The following is a 21762-nucleotide window of genomic DNA, read 5'->3' as shown; positions in this document are numbered from 1 at the left end:
CATCAAGTTCCGGCTGCAGCCATGTGTCTCCCAGTGCTGCGCTCCATGGTGGATGCTCGGCTGTGGGCAGGGTTACCCCGCACGTCACACCCGGCATCCACCGCGCGCTCTCCCTCTCCTCATTCATCGGGAAAGCACGCAGTGGATGCTGGGTGTAACTCGCGGGGTAACCCCGCCCACAGTCCAGCATCCACCGCGGGGAGCGCGTCACTGATGTCATGCCTCACTTGTCAGTCGGCTGCAGCCGGGGGTCACGTGATGCCTGTGAGTGGCCAGCGATAGCGCCGCTCACAGGCAATACATACAACTAAAGGTAATTACAAAAATACTTATGGGCACATGCTGAATACATTGTGGCAATTGAAAAAAAAGAACTCGGCAACTTCTTTAATTGGCAAAGGGCTTGATATCTTGAAGAGGGGTTCTGCTCTCCTTCACCTTCAGGATATCTTTAGATTATACAGGCAGATAGATAAGATGCTTATAGGCTGTGATCTTCCTTCCTGCTGTCGCTAGCAGTTTTCCCCACCTTTTCCTTATTGGGCTTTGTTTTGCAGCAAATATATTTAGTCTGGTATCAAGTGAAAGCAATGATTCTGTCCTTTAATATCACTTAAATATCTATGATTAAAATATGGCAGTCACTTAAACGGGTTATCCTGGACTTTAGACTTTTTTTTCCCCCTGTTGGGCGTAGAACTTGCATGCAGACCTGTCTCTGTTCAGAACAGTCGCTGCATGACGTTGCATCGACAACAGCGCCTTCTCTTCAGCTCTGCTCTGTTGACAAGGTCATCCCTTCCAATGTCATGCTGATTGACAGGCGGCTCCCCCAATCTGATTGTCAATCAGTATGACATCGACAGTGATGCCTCGTCGGCAAAGCAGACTGGAAGAGAAGGTGCTGTAAGAAGCAGGGGAATTGCTGCCTGAGCTGGGAGAAAGTCCCTGATAGCTCCTTCTACAATAGGTTTTCTCTTTTTTAAGCATACACTTGTGCACCATGCACACATAACCCACAGTTGTATGTAGACTATACTGCTGTGCATGATGCAAGTAAAATTATTATTTTTTTCTCATCTTATTCCACAGTGCTTTATAGATATTCTCATCACTGTCCCCTTTGGGGCTCAGTCTAAATTCTTTATCGGTATCACTTTCAGCATGATTTGCATATGGATTGAAGTTTATACCCTAGATTTCTCATGATAGGTGTGATGAAAGCCGGCCGGTGGGTGCAGCTCTCTGGCGCCCCCTTACCTCTCAGGTCAGTCAAGGTACTGCACCTAGAGAAAGTAGTGCCAGGAAGCTGCAACCAGCGCAGGGAACACGGTAGTGTGTTATCCCTTCAACGTCACTAAACCGTAACGTCACTACACAGCACAACTCGCTAGCGCCCTCTTAGCCTCAGGTCAGTCAAGGAACTGCACCTAGGATAAGCGGTCGCCAGGGAGACTGTCCTGTAACCTACTGGGTATCGGGGCCCTCTGTAGTGAGGGCGGTATATATATCTTCCTTGGCCGCGCCAGGAATATATATATCTGAACCTCCGACCGTCACTACCAGCCTTCCCCAATCCCCAGTTGGTATGCTGCCACCAGTCCCTATTTTAGATATACGCCCAGTCCGTGAATGGGCCTATATCGGGTCAGGAACCAACCCTGGGTAGCGTTTTTGGCTTGAGCCGAGCTCACACGGACGTGCGTTCGTTATGCAGAATAAAAGGCAGGCCCACAATTACTTGAGGTAATTGATTATAATAATACACTAGATACACGATATACAACTAAATATACACAGGTATAAGGTCAGGCTAAACTATACAACAATGGAATACAACACACAGAATCACCACAGCATATCAGTTACCGGTTTCTTGATTTTCTTGTGACGCAGGGAGAGGATTCTGCGATCGCAGGCACGGTTCTTTGTTACAGGCTGAGGCCTACCACCGCATGGTCAAACTGCTCCTCCCCTTGGTGGCCTCAGCTGGTGCTCAGATGTTCAGCACACCACTCTTGGGTCAAGACTGACTTGTCTCTTGTCTGTCCTGCTATCTTACCTGCCCTGTCCCGCCCACTGCTGGTGAGGTCAGCTGACTCAGTCTCCACCCTCAGGTCTAACTTCGATCAGAAGCCCAAATTCTATGGAACCCAATAACTTCTTCTGGGATGGTCTCATGATACCCCCAGGGGTTCCCATGGATTCGGGCCGCCGTAACCGACCTTTTGATATCAATTATGATACCATACGGTCCTCAGGAATGGCTCCGCGCTATATCTTGGCTTCCAGAGCACGTACAAACGTCTACCGCGGAGGCTTGTGTGCGCAATGGCTCCGGGACGCCGTGATATTTTTTTATTGGCCCATCCCACGCAACATGCGTGTACTATTCATGTTTCTATATCTTATGCCTCCATGCTTGTGACAGACAAAGAAACTAGTCCTATGGGACAAATGGTCAGGTACAGATAGACGAAGCACCCCCCCCTGCTGGCTGTGTTTCCTCTCGAAGTCTTTGAAGCTCCTAGCATTCAAGTGTTAAGTAGGCTTCTTATCTTACAGGAGCCTGGATGGGGGGAAACTATCTAGTTGACGTTTTAACAGAAGGTCCCAAGGGTGGGGGCTGCTGAAGTGTGGCCATCCCTGGATATGATTTATCATTACCAAGATGGCGGCTACAGGTTCATCACACCTCCCCCTATACGAGGGCGCGAGGGGGTAGCACATTCCTGTGTTCCCCCGTGCGTCCTTCTGCACCCTCCCCTTGCCGGGATAACCCGTCAGCGTTACCGTGGTCACGGCCTCTTCTGTGGCGAATGGAGAAGTGGTACTGCTGGAGAGCGAGGCTCCAGCGTAGCAACCTGCCATTCGACCCAGAAACCGTGTGTAACCAGCTGAGGGGGTTGTGGTCCGTCTCCACGGTGAAATGGCTCCCGTACAAGTAGGGCTGCAGACGCTGCAGGGCCCATACAATTGCCAGGCATTCTTTTTCCACCGTGGAGTAAGCCACCTCCCGGGGCAGTAGCTTCCTGCTCAGGTACAAGACAGGATGTTCCTGGCCTGTCGTGTTGACCTGACTTAGCACAGCACCGAGGCCAAAGTCACTGGCGTCGGTCTGTACCACAAACGGCCGGTCGAAGTCGGCAGCTTGCAGTACAGGGGAGCTACTTAGGGCGGCCTTGAGTGCCCCGAAAGCTGTCTCGCAGGCGACTGTCCAGTCGACTGCGACGGGCAGCTTCTTCTTGGTGAGGTCCGTCAGGGGCTTGGCCAGGGTGCTATAGTGTGGGACGAACCTCCTATAGTACCCGGCGGTCCCCAAGAAGGACATCACCTGCTTTTTGGTCCTAGGAGTGGGCCAGGATGCGATGGCATCCACTTTCCCAGGTTCTGGCTTCAGAACCCCCCCGCCTACCCGGTGACCCAGGTAGAGGACCTCACTCATGCCCAGCTGGCACTTTTCCGGCTTGATGGTCAAGCCTGCCCGGTGGATCCGACCGAGCACCTGCCGCAGGTGCTCTAGGTGATCCTCCCAAGTGGGACTGAAGACTGCAATATCGTCCAAGTACGCAGCCGCGTACCCTTCAAGTCCCTCAAGCAGCGTATTGACCATCCGCTGAAAAGTGGCAGGGGCATTCTTCATGCCGAATGGCATCACTGTGGACTCGTACAGTCCAAAAGGGGTGATAAAGGCAGAGCGTTCCCTTGCCGCGGGGGTCAGAGGAATCTGCCAGTACCCCCGGCTCAGATCCATGATGGTCAGGTACTTAGCCCCGGCCATCCGATCGAGCAGGTCATCGATGCGTGGTATGGGGAACGCATCGGTGGCCGTTACAGCGTTGAGCCCCCGGTAGTCCACGCAGAACCGTGTAGTTCGGTCCTTCTTTGGTACGAGGACTACAGGCGAGGCCCACGCGCTGCTGGATGCCTGGATCACCCCCAGCTTCAGCATCTCGTCTATCTCTTGGCGCATGTTTCCCTGCACCTCGAAAGAGACCCGATATGCTGAACGCCGGATCGGCGGGTGATCGCCAGTGTCCACGTCGTGGACAGCCATCTCAGTCCTTCCGGGCAGGCTGCTGAACAGCCCCCGGAAGGGGTGCAGGGTGGTCCCCAGCTGGGACCGTTGGTCCTCCGTGAGCTGGTGGCCAACCCCCACATCCTCGATGGACCCACCCGCCTTGGCTTGGGTGAGCAGATCCAGGAGGGTTTCTACCTCTCCTTCCTCGGGAAGGTTGCACACTGGGTGGGCAGTCGCTTCCCGCTCATGATGAGCCTTCATCATGTTCACGTGGAAGGCCTTCCTCCTTCCACGGGCGTGATCCAGGGTGACCAGATAGGTGACGGCATTGAGTTTCTGGTGCACGAAGTAGGGACCTTCCCAGGCTGCCTGAAGCTTGTTCTGTGGTACGGGGACCAGTACCCACACCTTTTGACCCACCTGGTAGGTCCTCTCACAAGCATTCTGGTCGTACCACCGCTTCTGGTCGGCCTGGGCCTGGGCCATATTGTCCTGCACCAGCTTTGCCAAGGCCATCATCCTGTCCCGGTGGCGCACGACATACTCGATGACCGACACCTCGGGGGTGGCCAAATCCCCTTCCCATGCTTCCTTCACCAGAGCCAGGGGGCCCCGTACCCGTCGCCCGTACAGGAGCTCAAAGGGGGAGAACCCCGTTGAGGCCTGCGGAACCTCCCGGTAAGCAAATAGGAGGTGTGGGAGGTAACGCTCCCAGTCTCTCCCGTGGGAGTCGACCAACATCTTAAGCATCTGCTTTAAGGTGCCATTGAACCGCTCACACAGGCCATTAGTCTGTGGGTGATACGGGCTGGCCACCAGATGTTGCACCTGCATTTGCTTACAGAGGGACTCCATCAGCCGCGACATGAACTGGGTCCCTCGGTCGGTGAGCATTTCTTGGGGGAAACCCACTCTGGAGAAGATCTCCAGTAAGGCGGTAGCCACCTTGTCGGCCCGAATGGACGACAAAGCTACCGCTTCCGGGTACCGGGTGGCATAGTCCACTACCGTGAGTATGAAGCATTTCCCGGAGTGGCTGGGAGTGGACAGAGGTCCAATAAGATCCACAGCGACCCTCGAGAAAGGCTCTTCGATGATTGGCAGAGTTACCAGTGGGGCTTTGGGGCGCGGCCCCGCCTTCCCCACCCTCTGACAGGTGTCACACGAACGGCAGTAGGCACCCACCGCGGCTCCCATCCCAGGCCAGTAGAAATGCTGAGCTATCCTGGCCTTGGTTTTAGCGATCCCTAGGTGTCCGGCCATCGGAATCTCGTGTGCGATCCGCAACAATTCCGCCCTGAACGGATAGGGTACCACTAACTGTCGGTCCCTGGGCCACGCCTCCGGTGAACCCTGCTGGACCGTTACCCGGTACAGCCGTCCCTGGTCCCAGACCACACGCTCGCAGTCTGACTCCATGGGAGGCTGTGCCGCCTGTTCCTTGAGAGCTTTCAGGCTGTCGTCTGCTTCCAACGCAGCCTGAAACTCCTGACTTGATGTGGCCAGAATCGACGAAACTGCCACATCCTCCGTCAGCCCCTCCGGGCATGTCACCTGGCCGCTGTCTGACCCGGCAGACACTTGGTCAGAAGTGGGGAAGCCGTCGGACCTCTGCAAGGCTCCTTGGGCTCCGGCGCTCCCACTCCTGGTGACAGCGGCTATGACCGCTGTGACCGTGGGTAGTGCCTGCTTCCCCTCTGTTTCTGACCAAGCCGCCCGATCAGGCAGGCTTCCTAGGCCTTTGGACATCTCGGATGTGGGGAACTCCTGCCCTGGGGTCTTACCTGGTGGCTCCTCTCTTGGGACACCCCCACCTCCCATGGCCTGTTCCTCCCCCTGCAGTGGGCCTATACTCAGCAGCCTGGATACCCCTGGGAGCCCTACACTGCCGGTAGCTGCCCCCCTCTCCATCCCTGAGCTTCCCTCTACAGAATCCTGCCCGCCCCCTCCCTCACCGGAGGACAAGAGGTCACGGCACGCCGGCTGAGCACCTCTGCGGGCATCCCCACACTCCCCACCTGCTTTCACTAACCCTGTTTGTGTTGTGTCTGTGCAGGTGTTACCCTCAGGTTTCACTCCCTCCTCCTCAGCAGGACACACACTACATACAACATGGTTGGCATTAGCAGCAGACAAATCAATACACTCTTGGGGGGCCGAACTTGGGGGTTCAGAGGGTACATACTGCGATACTAGACGCCCCAAGTCGGTCCCTAATAAAACATTTGCGGGAATATTTGGCGTTACTCCCACCTCCCGCATCCCCCTTCCGGCACCCCAGTCCAAATACACCATGGCAACGGGAAGTGCCGGCTCCACGCCTCCAACCCCGGAGACGGAAAGAGTCTTTCCTGGTACCAAGTCCTGGGGGGACACCACCTCAGGCCGTACCAGTGTTCGTTCAGCGCCCGTGTCCCGCAGTCCCATGACCGCAGAACGGCCTATGGTGACGGGTTGGATGTTGTCCAGGGACCTACCACCACCCCCTCCCACACACAAAACATTGGGCGCTCTCTGGGACTGGGATGGGGTCTTTTGGCGCTGGGGACACTCAGCCCTAAAGTGTCCTGGTTTGTTGCATAGATGACAACGTCTTACGTCTGGTCCTTGCCTGGAGAGGGCAACAGGGGGATACACCCCTTGTGTTCTAGGGGCCGGGGAAACAGGGGCATGACTGGGCTTACCCCCTCTCCAGGTGCTGCTGGCAGACTTCTTCAGCTCAGGCGCCCTGTTATTGGCATACTCGTCTGCCAGGGCGGCTGTAGCAGAAGCCCCTGTTGGTTTTCGGTCACGGAGGAACTGTCGGAGGTCCTCTGGGCAGTTCCACAAGAACTGCTCCGTGACGAACAGTTCCTGGACCTCCTGGCGGGTAGTAAGCGCTAGACCCGAGGTCCAGTGCTCTGCGGCTCTCAACAGCGCCCGCATATGATCGGTCCAGGTGTCCTTGGGGCCACGCAGCAGGCTCCGGAACTTCTGGCGGTACGACTCGGGAGTGAGGTTGTACTGCCGGATCAGGGCCCGCTTGATGCAGTCGTAGTTCTGTACCTCCCCGGCAGGTAAGTCCCCCAAGGCATCCAGGGACTTACCCCTCAAACGGGGGGTCAGGTATCTGGCCCACTGATCCCGGGCCAGATGGTGCTGAAGACAGGTCCGTTCAAATGCCACCAGAAAGGAGTCCAGGTCCCCATCCTTCTCCAGTAGAGGGAAGTCCTCAGCTCGGACTTTGGACGACTTGGTCTCCTGATGGGTTGGTTGCTCTAGCGGAAGCCCCCGCTGGGCCAGGTCCAGTTGGTGCTGGCGCTCTGCAGCTCGCTCTGCACGCTCCGCAACCTCCCGGCGCTCTGCAGCTTCACGCTCCGCAGCCCGCTCCGCAGCCCGCTCCGCAGCCCGCTCTGCACGCTCCTCCTCCGCTGCCTTCTCTGATGCTGCCAGGAGGGTTTTGTAGACGGCATCGCCATGAGACTGGAGACTTGCCATAGCCGCTTGTAAAAGGGCTTGTGATCTGGACAGGCTGGGCTGGGTAGGTGGTGGGCAGCCCACTGCGGGACCGTATACTGGGGACTGGCTCCCTGAGGTGCCCGGGCTGGACTCCTCCTCGCCATGAGTAACAATGTCCTCCCCTCCTGCCACACGGACCGTAGCATTAGCCTCCTGCAGGGTCTTGCTCCTGGTGCCGTCTGCCATCTTGGTAACCGACACCGCTGCAACCCTGAGTTTGCACACACCTTGTTATACTTTTAGCCTGACCGTCTAATGTTGGGCTGACCTTAAGACTCCAGCAGTGGAAGTTACCACTGGCAGTCTTTAGTGCCTGGGAGTAGGGGTCCCACAACACTATTATTCTGCAATCCCACCGCTCTGCCACCAATGTGATGAAAGCCGGCCGGTGGGTGCAGCTCTCTGGCGCCCCCTTACCTCTCAGGTCAGTCAAGGTACTGCACCTAGAGAAAGTAGTGCCAGGAAGCTGCAACCAGCGCAGGGAACACGGTAGTGTGTTATCCCTTCAACGTCACTAAACCGTAACGTCACTACACAGCACAACTCGCTAGCGCCCTCTTAGCCTCAGGTCAGTCAAGGAACTGCACCTAGGATAAGCGGTCGCCAGGGAGACTGTCCTGTAACCTACTGGGTATCGGGGCCCTCTGTAGTGAGGGCGGTATATATATCTTCCTTGGCCGCGCCAGGAATATATATATCTGAACCTCCGACCGTCACTACCAGCCTTCCCCAATCCCCAGTTGGTATGCTGCCACCAGTCCCTATTTTAGATATACGCCCAGTCCGTGAATGGGCCTATATCGGGTCAGGAACCAACCCTGGGTAGCGTTTTTGGCTTGAGCCGAGCTCACACGGACGTGCGTTCGTTATGCAGAATAAAAGGCAGGCCCACAATTACTTGAGGTAATTGATTATAATAATACACTAGATACACGATATACAACTAAATATACACAGGTATAAGGTCAGGCTAAACTATACAACAATGGAATACAACACACAGAATCACCACAGCATATCAGTTACCGGTTTCTTGATTTTCTTGTGACGCAGGGAGAGGATTCTGCGATCGCAGGCACGGTTCTTTGTTACAGGCTGAGGCCTACCACCGCATGGTCAAACTGCTCCTCCCCTTGGTGGCCTCAGCTGGTGCTCAGATGTTCAGCACACCACTCTTGGGTCAAGACTGACTTGTCTCTTGTCTGTCCTGCTATCTTACCTGCCCTGTCCCGCCCACTGCTGGTGAGGTCAGCTGACTCAGTCTCCACCCTCAGGTCTAACTTCGATCAGAAGCCCAAATTCTATGGAACCCAATAACTTCTTCTGGGATGGTCTCATGATACCCCCAGGGGTTCCCATGGATTCGGGCCGCCGTAACCGACCTTTTGATATCAATTATGATACCATACGGTCCTCAGGAATGGCTCCGCGCTATATCTTGGCTTCCAGAGCACGTACAAACGTCTACCGCGGAGGCTTGTGTGCGCAATGGCTCCGGGACGCCGTGATATTTTTTTATTGGCCCATCCCACGCAACATGCGTGTACTATTCATGTTTCTATATCTTATGCCTCCATGCTTGTGACAGACAAAGAAACTAGTCCTATGGGACAAATGGTCAGGTACAGATAGACGAAGCACCCCCCCCTGCTGGCTGTGTTTCCTCTCGAAGTCTTTGAAGCTCCTAGCATTCAAGTGTTAAGTAGGCTTCTTATCTTACAGGAGCCTGGATGGGGGGAAACTATCTAGTTGACGTTTTAACAGAAGGTCCCAAGGGTGGGGGCTGCTGAAGTGTGGCCATCCCTGGATATGATTTATCATTACCAAGATGGCGGCTACAGGTTCATCACACCTCCCCCTATACGAGGGCGCGAGGGGGTAGCACATTCCTGTGTTCCCCCGTGCGTCCTTCTGCACCCTCCCCTTGCCGGGATAACCCGTCAGCGTTACCGTGGTCACGGCCTCTTCTGTGGCGAATGGAGAAGTGGTACTGCTGGAGAGCGAGGCTCCAGCGTAGCAACCTGCCATTCGACCCAGAAACCGTGTGTAACCAGCTGAGGGGGTTGTGGTCCGTCTCCACGGTGAAATGGCTCCCGTACAAGTAGGGCTGCAGACGCTGCAGGGCCCATACAATTGCCAGGCATTCTTTTTCCACCGTGGAGTAAGCCACCTCCCGGGGCAGTAGCTTCCTGCTCAGGTACAAGACAGGATGTTCCTGGCCTGTCGTGTTGACCTGACTTAGCACAGCACCGAGGCCAAAGTCACTGGCGTCGGTCTGTACCACAAACGGCCGGTCGAAGTCGGCAGCTTGCAGTACAGGGGAGCTACTTAGGGCGGCCTTGAGTGCCCCGAAAGCTGTCTCGCAGGCGACTGTCCAGTCGACTGCGACGGGCAGCTTCTTCTTGGTGAGGTCCGTCAGGGGCTTGGCCAGGGTGCTATAGTGTGGGACGAACCTCCTATAGTACCCGGCGGTCCCCAAGAAGGACATCACCTGCTTTTTGGTCCTAGGAGTGGGCCAGGATGCGATGGCATCCACTTTCCCAGGTTCTGGCTTCAGAACCCCCCCGCCTACCCGGTGACCCAGGTAGAGGACCTCACTCATGCCCAGCTGGCACTTTTCCGGCTTGATGGTCAAGCCTGCCCGGTGGATCCGACCGAGCACCTGCCGCAGGTGCTCTAGGTGATCCTCCCAAGTGGGACTGAAGACTGCAATATCGTCCAAGTACGCAGCCGCGTACCCTTCAAGTCCCTCAAGCAGCGTATTGACCATCCGCTGAAAAGTGGCAGGGGCATTCTTCATGCCGAATGGCATCACTGTGGACTCGTACAGTCCAAAAGGGGTGATAAAGGCAGAGCGTTCCCTTGCCGCGGGGGTCAGAGGAATCTGCCAGTACCCCCGGCTCAGATCCATGATGGTCAGGTACTTAGCCCCGGCCATCCGATCGAGCAGGTCATCGATGCGTGGTATGGGGAACGCATCGGTGGCCGTTACAGCGTTGAGCCCCCGGTAGTCCACGCAGAACCGTGTAGTTCGGTCCTTCTTTGGTACGAGGACTACAGGCGAGGCCCACGCGCTGCTGGATGCCTGGATCACCCCCAGCTTCAGCATCTCGTCTATCTCTTGGCGCATGTTTCCCTGCACCTCGAAAGAGACCCGATATGCTGAACGCCGGATCGGCGGGTGATCGCCAGTGTCCACGTCGTGGACAGCCATCTCAGTCCTTCCGGGCAGGCTGCTGAACAGCCCCCGGAAGGGGTGCAGGGTGGTCCCCAGCTGGGACCGTTGGTCCTCCGTGAGCTGGTGGCCAACCCCCACATCCTCGATGGACCCACCCGCCTTGGCTTGGGTGAGCAGATCCAGGAGGGTTTCTACCTCTCCTTCCTCGGGAAGGTTGCACACTGGGTGGGCAGTCGCTTCCCGCTCATGATGAGCCTTCATCATGTTCACGTGGAAGGCCTTCCTCCTTCCACGGGCGTGATCCAGGGTGACCAGATAGGTGACGGCATTGAGTTTCTGGTGCACGAAGTAGGGACCTTCCCAGGCTGCCTGAAGCTTGTTCTGTGGTACGGGGACCAGTACCCACACCTTTTGACCCACCTGGTAGGTCCTCTCACAAGCATTCTGGTCGTACCACCGCTTCTGGTCGGCCTGGGCCTGGGCCATATTGTCCTGCACCAGCTTTGCCAAGGCCATCATCCTGTCCCGGTGGCGCACGACATACTCGATGACCGACACCTCGGGGGTGGCCAAATCCCCTTCCCATGCTTCCTTCACCAGAGCCAGGGGGCCCCGTACCCGTCGCCCGTACAGGAGCTCAAAGGGGGAGAACCCCGTTGAGGCCTGCGGAACCTCCCGGTAAGCAAATAGGAGGTGTGGGAGGTAACGCTCCCAGTCTCTCCCGTGGGAGTCGACCAACATCTTAAGCATCTGCTTTAAGGTGCCATTGAACCGCTCACACAGGCCATTAGTCTGTGGGTGATACGGGCTGGCCACCAGATGTTGCACCTGCATTTGCTTACAGAGGGACTCCATCAGCCGCGACATGAACTGGGTCCCTCGGTCGGTGAGCATTTCTTGGGGGAAACCCACTCTGGAGAAGATCTCCAGTAAGGCGGTAGCCACCTTGTCGGCCCGAATGGACGACAAAGCTACCGCTTCCGGGTACCGGGTGGCATAGTCCACTACCGTGAGTATGAAGCATTTCCCGGAGTGGCTGGGAGTGGACAGAGGTCCAATAAGATCCACAGCGACCCTCGAGAAAGGCTCTTCGATGATTGGCAGAGTTACCAGTGGGGCTTTGGGGCGCGGCCCCGCCTTCCCCACCCTCTGACAGGTGTCACACGAACGGCAGTAGGCACCCACCGCGGCTCCCATCCCAGGCCAGTAGAAATGCTGAGCTATCCTGGCCTTGGTTTTAGCGATCCCTAGGTGTCCGGCCATCGGAATCTCGTGTGCGATCCGCAACAATTCCGCCCTGAACGGATAGGGTACCACTAACTGTCGGTCCCTGGGCCACGCCTCCGGTGAACCCTGCTGGACCGTTACCCGGTACAGCCGTCCCTGGTCCCAGACCACACGCTCGCAGTCTGACTCCATGGGAGGCTGTGCCGCCTGTTCCTTGAGAGCTTTCAGGCTGTCGTCTGCTTCCAACGCAGCCTGAAACTCCTGACTTGATGTGGCCAGAATCGACGAAACTGCCACATCCTCCGTCAGCCCCTCCGGGCATGTCACCTGGCCGCTGTCTGACCCGGCAGACACTTGGTCAGAAGTGGGGAAGCCGTCGGACCTCTGCAAGGCTCCTTGGGCTCCGGCGCTCCCACTCCTGGTGACAGCGGCTATGACCGCTGTGACCGTGGGTAGTGCCTGCTTCCCCTCTGTTTCTGACCAAGCCGCCCGATCAGGCAGGCTTCCTAGGCCTTTGGACATCTCGGATGTGGGGAACTCCTGCCCTGGGGTCTTACCTGGTGGCTCCTCTCTTGGGACACCCCCACCTCCCATGGCCTGTTCCTCCCCCTGCAGTGGGCCTATACTCAGCAGCCTGGATACCCCTGGGAGCCCTACACTGCCGGTAGCTGCCCCCCTCTCCATCCCTGAGCTTCCCTCTACAGAATCCTGCCCGCCCCCTCCCTCACCGGAGGACAAGAGGTCACGGCACGCCGGCTGAGCACCTCTGCGGGCATCCCCACACTCCCCACCTGCTTTCACTAACCCTGTTTGTGTTGTGTCTGTGCAGGTGTTACCCTCAGGTTTCACTCCCTCCTCCTCAGCAGGACACACACTACATACAACATGGTTGGCATTAGCAGCAGACAAATCAATACACTCTTGGGGGGCCGAACTTGGGGGTTCAGAGGGTACATACTGCGATACTAGACGCCCCAAGTCGGTCCCTAATAAAACATTTGCGGGAATATTTGGCGTTACTCCCACCTCCCGCATCCCCCTTCCGGCACCCCAGTCCAAATACACCATGGCAACGGGAAGTGCCGGCTCCACGCCTCCAACCCCGGAGACGGAAAGAGTCTTTCCTGGTACCAAGTCCTGGGGGGACACCACCTCAGGCCGTACCAGTGTTCGTTCAGCGCCCGTGTCCCGCAGTCCCATGACCGCAGAACGGCCTATGGTGACGGGTTGGATGTTGTCCAGGGACCTACCACCACCCCCTCCCACACACAAAACATTGGGCGCTCTCTGGGACTGGGATGGGGTCTTTTGGCGCTGGGGACACTCAGCCCTAAAGTGTCCTGGTTTGTTGCATAGATGACAACGTCTTACGTCTGGTCCTTGCCTGGAGAGGGCAACAGGGGGATACACCCCTTGTGTTCTAGGGGCCGGGGAAACAGGGGCATGACTGGGCTTACCCCCTCTCCAGGTGCTGCTGGCAGACTTCTTCAGCTCAGGCGCCCTGTTATTGGCATACTCGTCTGCCAGGGCGGCTGTAGCAGAAGCCCCTGTTGGTTTTCGGTCACGGAGGAACTGTCGGAGGTCCTCTGGGCAGTTCCACAAGAACTGCTCCGTGACGAACAGTTCCTGGACCTCCTGGCGGGTAGTAAGCGCTAGACCCGAGGTCCAGTGCTCTGCGGCTCTCAACAGCGCCCGCATATGATCGGTCCAGGTGTCCTTGGGGCCACGCAGCAGGCTCCGGAACTTCTGGCGGTACGACTCGGGAGTGAGGTTGTACTGCCGGATCAGGGCCCGCTTGATGCAGTCGTAGTTCTGTACCTCCCCGGCAGGTAAGTCCCCCAAGGCATCCAGGGACTTACCCCTCAAACGGGGGGTCAGGTATCTGGCCCACTGATCCCGGGCCAGATGGTGCTGAAGACAGGTCCGTTCAAATGCCACCAGAAAGGAGTCCAGGTCCCCATCCTTCTCCAGTAGAGGGAAGTCCTCAGCTCGGACTTTGGACGACTTGGTCTCCTGATGGGTTGGTTGCTCTAGCGGAAGCCCCCGCTGGGCCAGGTCCAGTTGGTGCTGGCGCTCTGCAGCTCGCTCTGCACGCTCCGCAACCTCCCGGCGCTCTGCAGCTTCACGCTCCGCAGCCCGCTCCGCAGCCCGCTCCGCAGCCCGCTCTGCACGCTCCTCCTCCGCTGCCTTCTCTGATGCTGCCAGGAGGGTTTTGTAGACGGCATCGCCATGAGACTGGAGACTTGCCATAGCCGCTTGTAAAAGGGCTTGTGATCTGGACAGGCTGGGCTGGGTAGGTGGTGGGCAGCCCACTGCGGGACCGTATACTGGGGACTGGCTCCCTGAGGTGCCCGGGCTGGACTCCTCCTCGCCATGAGTAACAATGTCCTCCCCTCCTGCCACACGGACCGTAGCATTAGCCTCCTGCAGGGTCTTGCTCCTGGTGCCGTCTGCCATCTTGGTAACCGACACCGCTGCAACCCTGAGTTTGCACACACCTTGTTATACTTTTAGCCTGACCGTCTAATGTTGGGCTGACCTTAAGACTCCAGCAGTGGAAGTTACCACTGGCAGTCTTTAGTGCCTGGGAGTAGGGGTCCCACAACACTATTATTCTGCAATCCCACCGCTCTGCCACCAATGTGATGAAAGCCGGCCGGTGGGTGCAGCTCTCTGGCGCCCCCTTACCTCTCAGGTCAGTCAAGGTACTGCACCTAGAGAAAGTAGTGCCAGGAAGCTGCAACCAGCGCAGGGAACACGGTAGTGTGTTATCCCTTCAACGTCACTAAACCGTAACGTCACTACACAGCACAACTCGCTAGCGCCCTCTTAGCCTCAGGTCAGTCAAGGAACTGCACCTAGGATAAGCGGTCGCCAGGGAGACTGTCCTGTAACCTACTGGGTATCGGGGCCCTCTGTAGTGAGGGCGGTATATATATCTTCCTTGGCCGCGCCAGGAATATATATATCTGAACCTCCGACCGTCACTACCAGCCTTCCCCAATCCCCAGTTGGTATGCTGCCACCAGTCCCTATTTTAGATATACGCCCAGTCCGTGAATGGGCCTATATCGGGTCAGGAACCAACCCTGGGTAGCGTTTTTGGCTTGAGCCGAGCTCACACGGACGTGCGTTCGTTATGCAGAATAAAAGGCAGGCCCACAATTACTTGAGGTAATTGATTATAATAATACACTAGATACACGATATACAACTAAATATACACAGGTATAAGGTCAGGCTAAACTATACAACAATGGAATACAACACACAGAATCACCACAGCATATCAGTTACCGGTTTCTTGATTTTCTTGTGACGCAGGGAGAGGATTCTGCGATCGCAGGCACGGTTCTTTGTTACAGGCTGAGGCCTACCACCGCATGGTCAAACTGCTCCTCCCCTTGGTGGCCTCAGCTGGTGCTCAGATGTTCAGCACACCACTCTTGGGTCAAGACTGACTTGTCTCTTGTCTGTCCTGCTATCTTACCTGCCCTGTCCCGCCCACTGCTGGTGAGGTCAGCTGACTCAGTCTCCACCCTCAGGTCTAACTTCGATCAGAAGCCCAAATTCTATGGAACCCAATAACTTCTTCTGGGATGGTCTCATGATACCCCCAGGGGTTCCCATGGATTCGGGCCGCCGTAACCGACCTTTTGATATCAATTATGATACCATACGGTCCTCAGGAATGGCTCCGCGCTATATCTTGGCTTCCAGAGCACGTACAAACGTCTACCGCGGAGGCTTGTGTGCGCAATGGCTCCGGGACGCCGTGATATTTTTTTATTGGCCCATCCCACGCAACATGCGTGTACTATTCATGTTTCTATATCTTATGCCTCCATGCTTGTGACAGACAAAGAAACTAGTCCTATGGGACAAATGGTCAGGTACAGATAGACGAAGCACCCCCCCCTGCTGGCTGTGTTTCCTCTCGAAGTCTTTGAAGCTCCTAGCATTCAAGTGTTAAGTAGGCTTCTTATCTTACAGGAGCCTGGATGGGGGGAAACTATCTAGTTGACGTTTTAACAGAAGGTCCCAAGGGTGGGGGCTGCTGAAGTGTGGCCATCCCTGGATATGATTTATCATTACCAAGATGGCGGCTACAGGTTCATCACAATAGGTATATCAAATCTCTGCAAAAAAAGATATAATTTTTATTGGAGGACAAGCACCAATACAGGAATTCCCCTACCTTTTATATGTAAAACATGCTGACAGGTTTCCTTTAACACCCGATGAACAACTGATAACTATGAAATCTTTGTTTTTCAGTACAAATTTCCAGACCTTTGAGGGATCGACTTGGTTTACCAACAGAACAAAGCAAAAAAGAAACGGGTAACAAATTAAATTCCAAAATTAAGTTTGTGTTTTTTGTATTTGTTTCTCTTTCAGACTAAAAGGTCATCTTACGTAGTTTTAGAGATTATGAGCTATTGCTGTATATCTTAAAGGGATTGTCCAAGACTGAGATATTGTTCACCTATTTTTAGGATCGGTCATCAAATTTAGACTTTGTAGGTGTCTGATATCTGGCACATGAGCTGATAGCTTATGTAATGGCCACCAAAGTAAATGGTGTGTACAAAGCCAGAACTCCACAGCACCATGCTCTGTATACTCCATATGCTGTCGTAGATACTCCAGCTCAGCTCTCATTTACTTCAATATGAGCTGAACTGTAGCACCCAAGAATGGCGACAGCCCCTCCAATTGCAGACTTTTGGAAAGCGGTCATAGCTATCCTCATCGAAGACCCCCGTGCCTGTCATTACGATCCTCCTGTGAACGCCGGACTATGTTCTATGTTCATAGGAGATCGGAATTTCAGCTATACATATGCTGATGCACTGCTATGTATCGCACAGGTGATCGGAAAATCACAGGTTTAAGTCCTCTAAGGGGACTATTTAAATACAATTTAAAAGTGAAAAAGTTTTGAAAATGACCTTTAAATCACCCCCCCCATTTTGCCCCATTAAAAATAAAGCCATTAAATACACATTTGGTATCGCTGCGTTCAGACATGTCCGATCTATCAAAATCTAAAATAAATTAATCTGATCAGTGAACAGCATAACCCAAAAAAAATCAAAATGCCAGAATTACCTTTTTTTTTTGCCTCTGCAACATTCCTATAAAGTGCAATGAGAGGTGACTAAAACATACCGATACCCAAAATGGTCAAAAAATAAGCCTCACACAGCCCAATATCCCAAAAAATAAAAATGTCACGGGTCTCGGCAAATGGCGAAACGGATGAAATCTTTTTTTCTTACAAATTTACTACGTTATTTCACCACTTAAAAAACTTTAAATCCAAACAGTATTTCCATGTAGAGAGCGTGGTAAATAAGAAAGTTTTTTGCAACTTCAACGCACTTGAAATTTTTTTTCCCACTTTCCAGTGCATCACATATTAAGATGAATGCTGTTAATCAAAAGTACAATACAACTTGTCTTGCAAAAAAAAGCCCTCATACGGCTATATTAATGGAAAAAAAAGTTAGGGCTTTTGGAGGAAGGGAAGGAAAAATCAACAGGAAAAAAAAACAAAAAACGGAAAATCGCAAGGTGGAGAAGGGGTTAAAGTATGTGATATTTGGTGCTGGACGTGGGTGTTTTATGCTTTTGGTTAATATATTAGACCCTTGGTATGTTATGGGCATGGTTAAATTTGCCAGACCGTATTAATGAGCAATGAGAAATGTTGCTTGTTCTTTTGTTTTATGATGTAACCGTATTATATTGTATAATCTTCAATGAAATGAGTTAAAAAAGAATGGCGGCAGCACCAGGTGTCAGCAGATCGATGGGGAGTGTTGGTTGTCAGACCCTCACCAATCTGAAATAGAGCTTAAAGGGGTTTTCCTACAAACAAAAGTTAATTTTAATAATTGGCTGTGTCTGACAGTGTACGGACATGGTCTGATCATACCACATCTCCTGGGCAGGGGAGGAAGTATAAAAGTATAGACATTACAGCACAGGATCACAGCTGATTTTTTTTTGTGAGGTAAAACATTGTTTAAAAACAGGCAGGGAAATGTTTTACCTCACAAAAAGAATCAGCTGTGATCCCCGGCTGTAATGTCTATACTTTTATACTTCCCCCTGTGCCCAGGATCTGTGGTATGATCAGACCATGATCCATACACGGTCAGACAAAGCCATTGATTAAAATTAACTTTTTGATTGTGGGAAAACCCCTTTAAGTCCCGTATAATACATTTAATTTGGTTTTCTGGGACTTAATTTCAATCTTGTGAAACCCTGTTATCTGCACAGCAGTCCCAAGAGTGGGCTGTGCAAAGACCTGTATAAATGGAGTGGCGGTCCAGCATGCTCGCCTCCTCTCTTCATTGCTATGCGACTCTGGGAGTAAGCAGGGTACAGGACTTGGCGTATAAACCATGAAAATTAAAAAAAACACCCCGCCAATTGAACACCAATAGCCTGTCTGAACTAGAACAAGGTCTGTATGTAATCCTTTAACCAAATTTTGTTTTAGGGAAAGCAATCATTTCCAGAAAATGGTTGTTACAAGCCCTGAGTGAGTAAATGCTGAGATTCAAGTTACCTGTATACTCGGTGATTTTATGTCACTACACCAGATCTTCTGTATCTACTGTCATATGTAGATACATTATGGGATGCTTTATACTTATGTATCGGGTATGTTCATGCTGCAAAAGTGAACTACATAGTACTTCCATAGATTTGTGCAGGTGCAAATATATACTTATAGCAGGTTTCTTACAGGTCACCAACTCTAACAAACTGACCAAACTTGTTTAAGAGAAGACTTCTCACCTTTATTCTGTGGGATTTCATTAGACTATCCATAGGTTGGGGGATGACTAGGGCACTCACTTCTCAGGGTGACCAGTCTTATTTTGTTTTTCTTCTGCTGGTTTGTATATTCTAAGAGTCTAGATACTCCTGATACATGAAGAGGCATACACCTCTTGAATCAGGAGCATTGGACAAGTGGTATACATCTTGGTGTGTGACACACCACAAATCCTACTCCAGTCCCTGCTGGAGTAAGATTTGTGACGTAGCAAACGCCTTCGCTCACCTTTTTATTTGACGAGCAGCGATCAATACGCCCAAACTCCCCAACTCTGTCAGAACTGGGGGAAAATGGCATGAGAGCATCACAAGTCACAACATTTTAGTGCAATCTTGAGTTTCACAAAATGAAGCAACTTTTCAAAGCTTTTTACAACAAAATGATGGCATAAAAGCTTTGATGAACTGGGCCCTAAGTGTTTTTCAATGTGTGTGCTATTTTTTTTCAATCTCTTATGAGTTTTTGTATCCAATAAAGTCTATGACTTGAGCGTCTTAGTGTGCACGGCTGTGTTGTGTAGCTATTTACATGGAGTCTTGCTATATAAGCCTGTGGCACATTATAGCATTTACCGTGGTTGTGCCTGTTCATCCTTATGGAAGAGAAGGCTCCTTTGCCTACTGCCAATGCCTTCCATTGTTTCATCAGACAACCTTGCTGTAGAGGAGATCACTACATTATTTTACTCAAGTCAAAACTACTATAATAAAACAAACTGCAGGTAATGATGTAGCAAACTTCTGGTGCCAGGCTGCAGTGCAGTAGCATCCTTTACGACATGCTGGGTATGTCTCAGGGCCATGTAGTGGCAACAATGTAGAGCGTTTGTTATTAAACTAGATTCCATGTCCCTATTTGACGTTTCTTTGTTATTTTTTGTTTGCAGAAATCGATGCTAATACAGGGACTGACTTCCGTATTAAGACTCTTCAAGAAATCCGTCAGGAAAAAGCCAATCAAAGGCTGGATCAGGATGTCTCAAGTCTAACTTCTCAAAAAGAAGACCAAGTCCTTGTTAAGAGCAAGCATTCCTCCAAGCCTCAAACAGCAATTTATATCAAATCACTAAGTGAAATTCAGGCAGAAAAGAGACTAAGACAAGTGAAAGATGGGGTACAGAAATGTGAGACCCCAAAAGATGAAAAAGACAGTAAGGCAGAAAAAGCTCTAGAGCAAAACACTGATGGAAGTACAGCACAACATTGCGTGGTCCCACCTGAAGCCACACAAAAACAGACTGGTTTTAATTGGAAAGTCCAGGGTGAAAGAAAGATTAATTGGGCAAATGACAATATTTCCCGAAATTCTGGTACTACAAAACCTCTTTCTGTGAGTTTGCAGTCAATAGAAAAAGTTAGAGTCAAAACATTGGAAGAGATCAGGCAAGAGAAAGCTCTCCGTCTCCAACAAACCGCAAAATCCAAGAATGTGGAGTCTGCATCTCAGCCACCAGCATCTGCAAACCACAGAAAGATCCTCCGGCTCTCCAATCTCCCAGGTAAATAAGATCCTCGGGAAGGTGTGAATACCATGGCCTTCAGCCTCTGACCTCTTTGGATCTCACACACTTGGCAGCAGGGCAAAGATATCTGCCAAGCTTGGTTCTTATTAGCCTCTGCTTTACTCTTATTCATGTTTTAATTCTGTGCTTTGATTACTCTAAGTAATTCCTAGCTCCCAATTCTGTGGTCAAAATGTGGGAAAACATTAACCCCTTCATGACAAAGCAATTTTTCCTATTGTTGCTTTTGTGGGGGTTTTTTTTTTGCTTCTTTTCTTCCAAGAGACATATGTAACGCATACCTACATATGTAGGTACGTAACACAGCTGGCATCTGCCAGAAATTGTGCATGCTCGGCTCTGTAGCCCTCTCCATATACCCACACTCGGGAAGTAGTTAACTTGTTTATACAGGACAACCCTTTTATCACTAACTTATTAATGGGCGTCCCACCACTGCGGCTTGCACCAATCAGTAGTTTAGGGAATTTATATCGATCATCTGCCGCTCTATTAATTTTTTATGAACGTGCGGAAAAAAGCTGAGCACAGTGCTTGGCACCCCTAAAGTGAATGGCTGTAGTGCTGGTCACACGTGCATTGCCACTCCATTCTAAAGGGGATAAAAGTTCCACATTTCTGTTCAGTGGGGGTCTCAGCAGTCAGACCCCCACCAATCTAGAAGTTATCACCTATCCTGTGCATAGGAGGCTACTTGTTTTCACCGGACAAAAAAAAAATCTGATTTCCTAGTTTAGTCTGACATGTTAATGTTCTAATGAACCAACGTGATTGATTTGACCACTGTGGCCAATTCTTATGGACCGCTTAAGAGGAGAATCCATAATTTCATGCAGGTCCTTGGTTGGAATCGTACCCCAGAAACCATAGTGGCACAAGGCAGCAATGCGCTGAGCTGGGTGCGGAGGAGCCACATTTAGAGAAGCTGCAGTTGTTTCTAAGCCCTCTGCGCTATAACATTTTGTACTCAATTCCTCTTTTCCATTTAGTTTTTTCCCCTCCGTGTATATCAGGAAGGGTCTGCACAGAAAATGTAACAACTCACATCAGTTCCTAGCCCAAGCAAGACTAATTTTCCTTCCTCATCCACATTATTACACTTTCATAGAAAGCTACACTGATATATTAGAATATATCTAATGGCAAACCAGATTTCCAGAAAATGTCTGCTCTACTTACCACAACAATCACCTGTAGCTGTGAATTTTCTCAATACAGCAAATATCTGAATTACATGTGTGATTTTAAGCTTTTTATACTATGTATCTAACATGATTCCCAATATTGTGTATGTTTAAAAACAGGGAGGACAGATGGAAAAATGGACCAATCACCTGACAAGCCAGCCCCTGCTGAAGAGGTAAGTAAGATATTGTGCCACAAAGTCTGATGTTTCTATTCCGATTCTTATAGATAAGGATAATGAGACACATCGTCCCATGTATTGACTGTGC

General features: G+C 52.1%; 1 protein-coding gene across 8 annotated transcripts in view; it reads left to right on the top strand.

The window, feature by feature from the left end:
* ZC3H11A (zinc finger CCCH-type containing 11A) overlaps positions 1-21762 on the top strand; it is a 68351-nt gene that overhangs the window by 24218 nt on the left and 22371 nt on the right. For all 8 annotated transcript variants that reach the window (XM_073666559.1, XM_073666557.1, XM_073666553.1 and 5 more), the window contains 3 exons: positions 16203-16268; positions 19673-20284; positions 21613-21668. In XM_073666559.1, coding sequence (XP_073522660.1) covers positions 16203-16268; positions 19673-20284; positions 21613-21668 — 734 coding nt within the window. The remainder of the gene's footprint in view (positions 1-16202; positions 16269-19672; positions 20285-21612; positions 21669-21762) is intronic.

Source organism: Phyllobates terribilis, unplaced genomic scaffold (genome assembly GCF_046119375.1).
Source record: "Phyllobates terribilis strain yellow unplaced genomic scaffold, ASM4611937v1 Scaffold_2__4_contigs__length_985480577, whole genome shotgun sequence".
Lineage (NCBI taxonomy): Eukaryota > Metazoa > Chordata > Amphibia > Anura > Dendrobatidae > Phyllobates > Phyllobates terribilis.
Note: the sequence above shows the minus strand (reverse complement) of the source record. Positions and strands in the feature narration are given on the sequence as shown.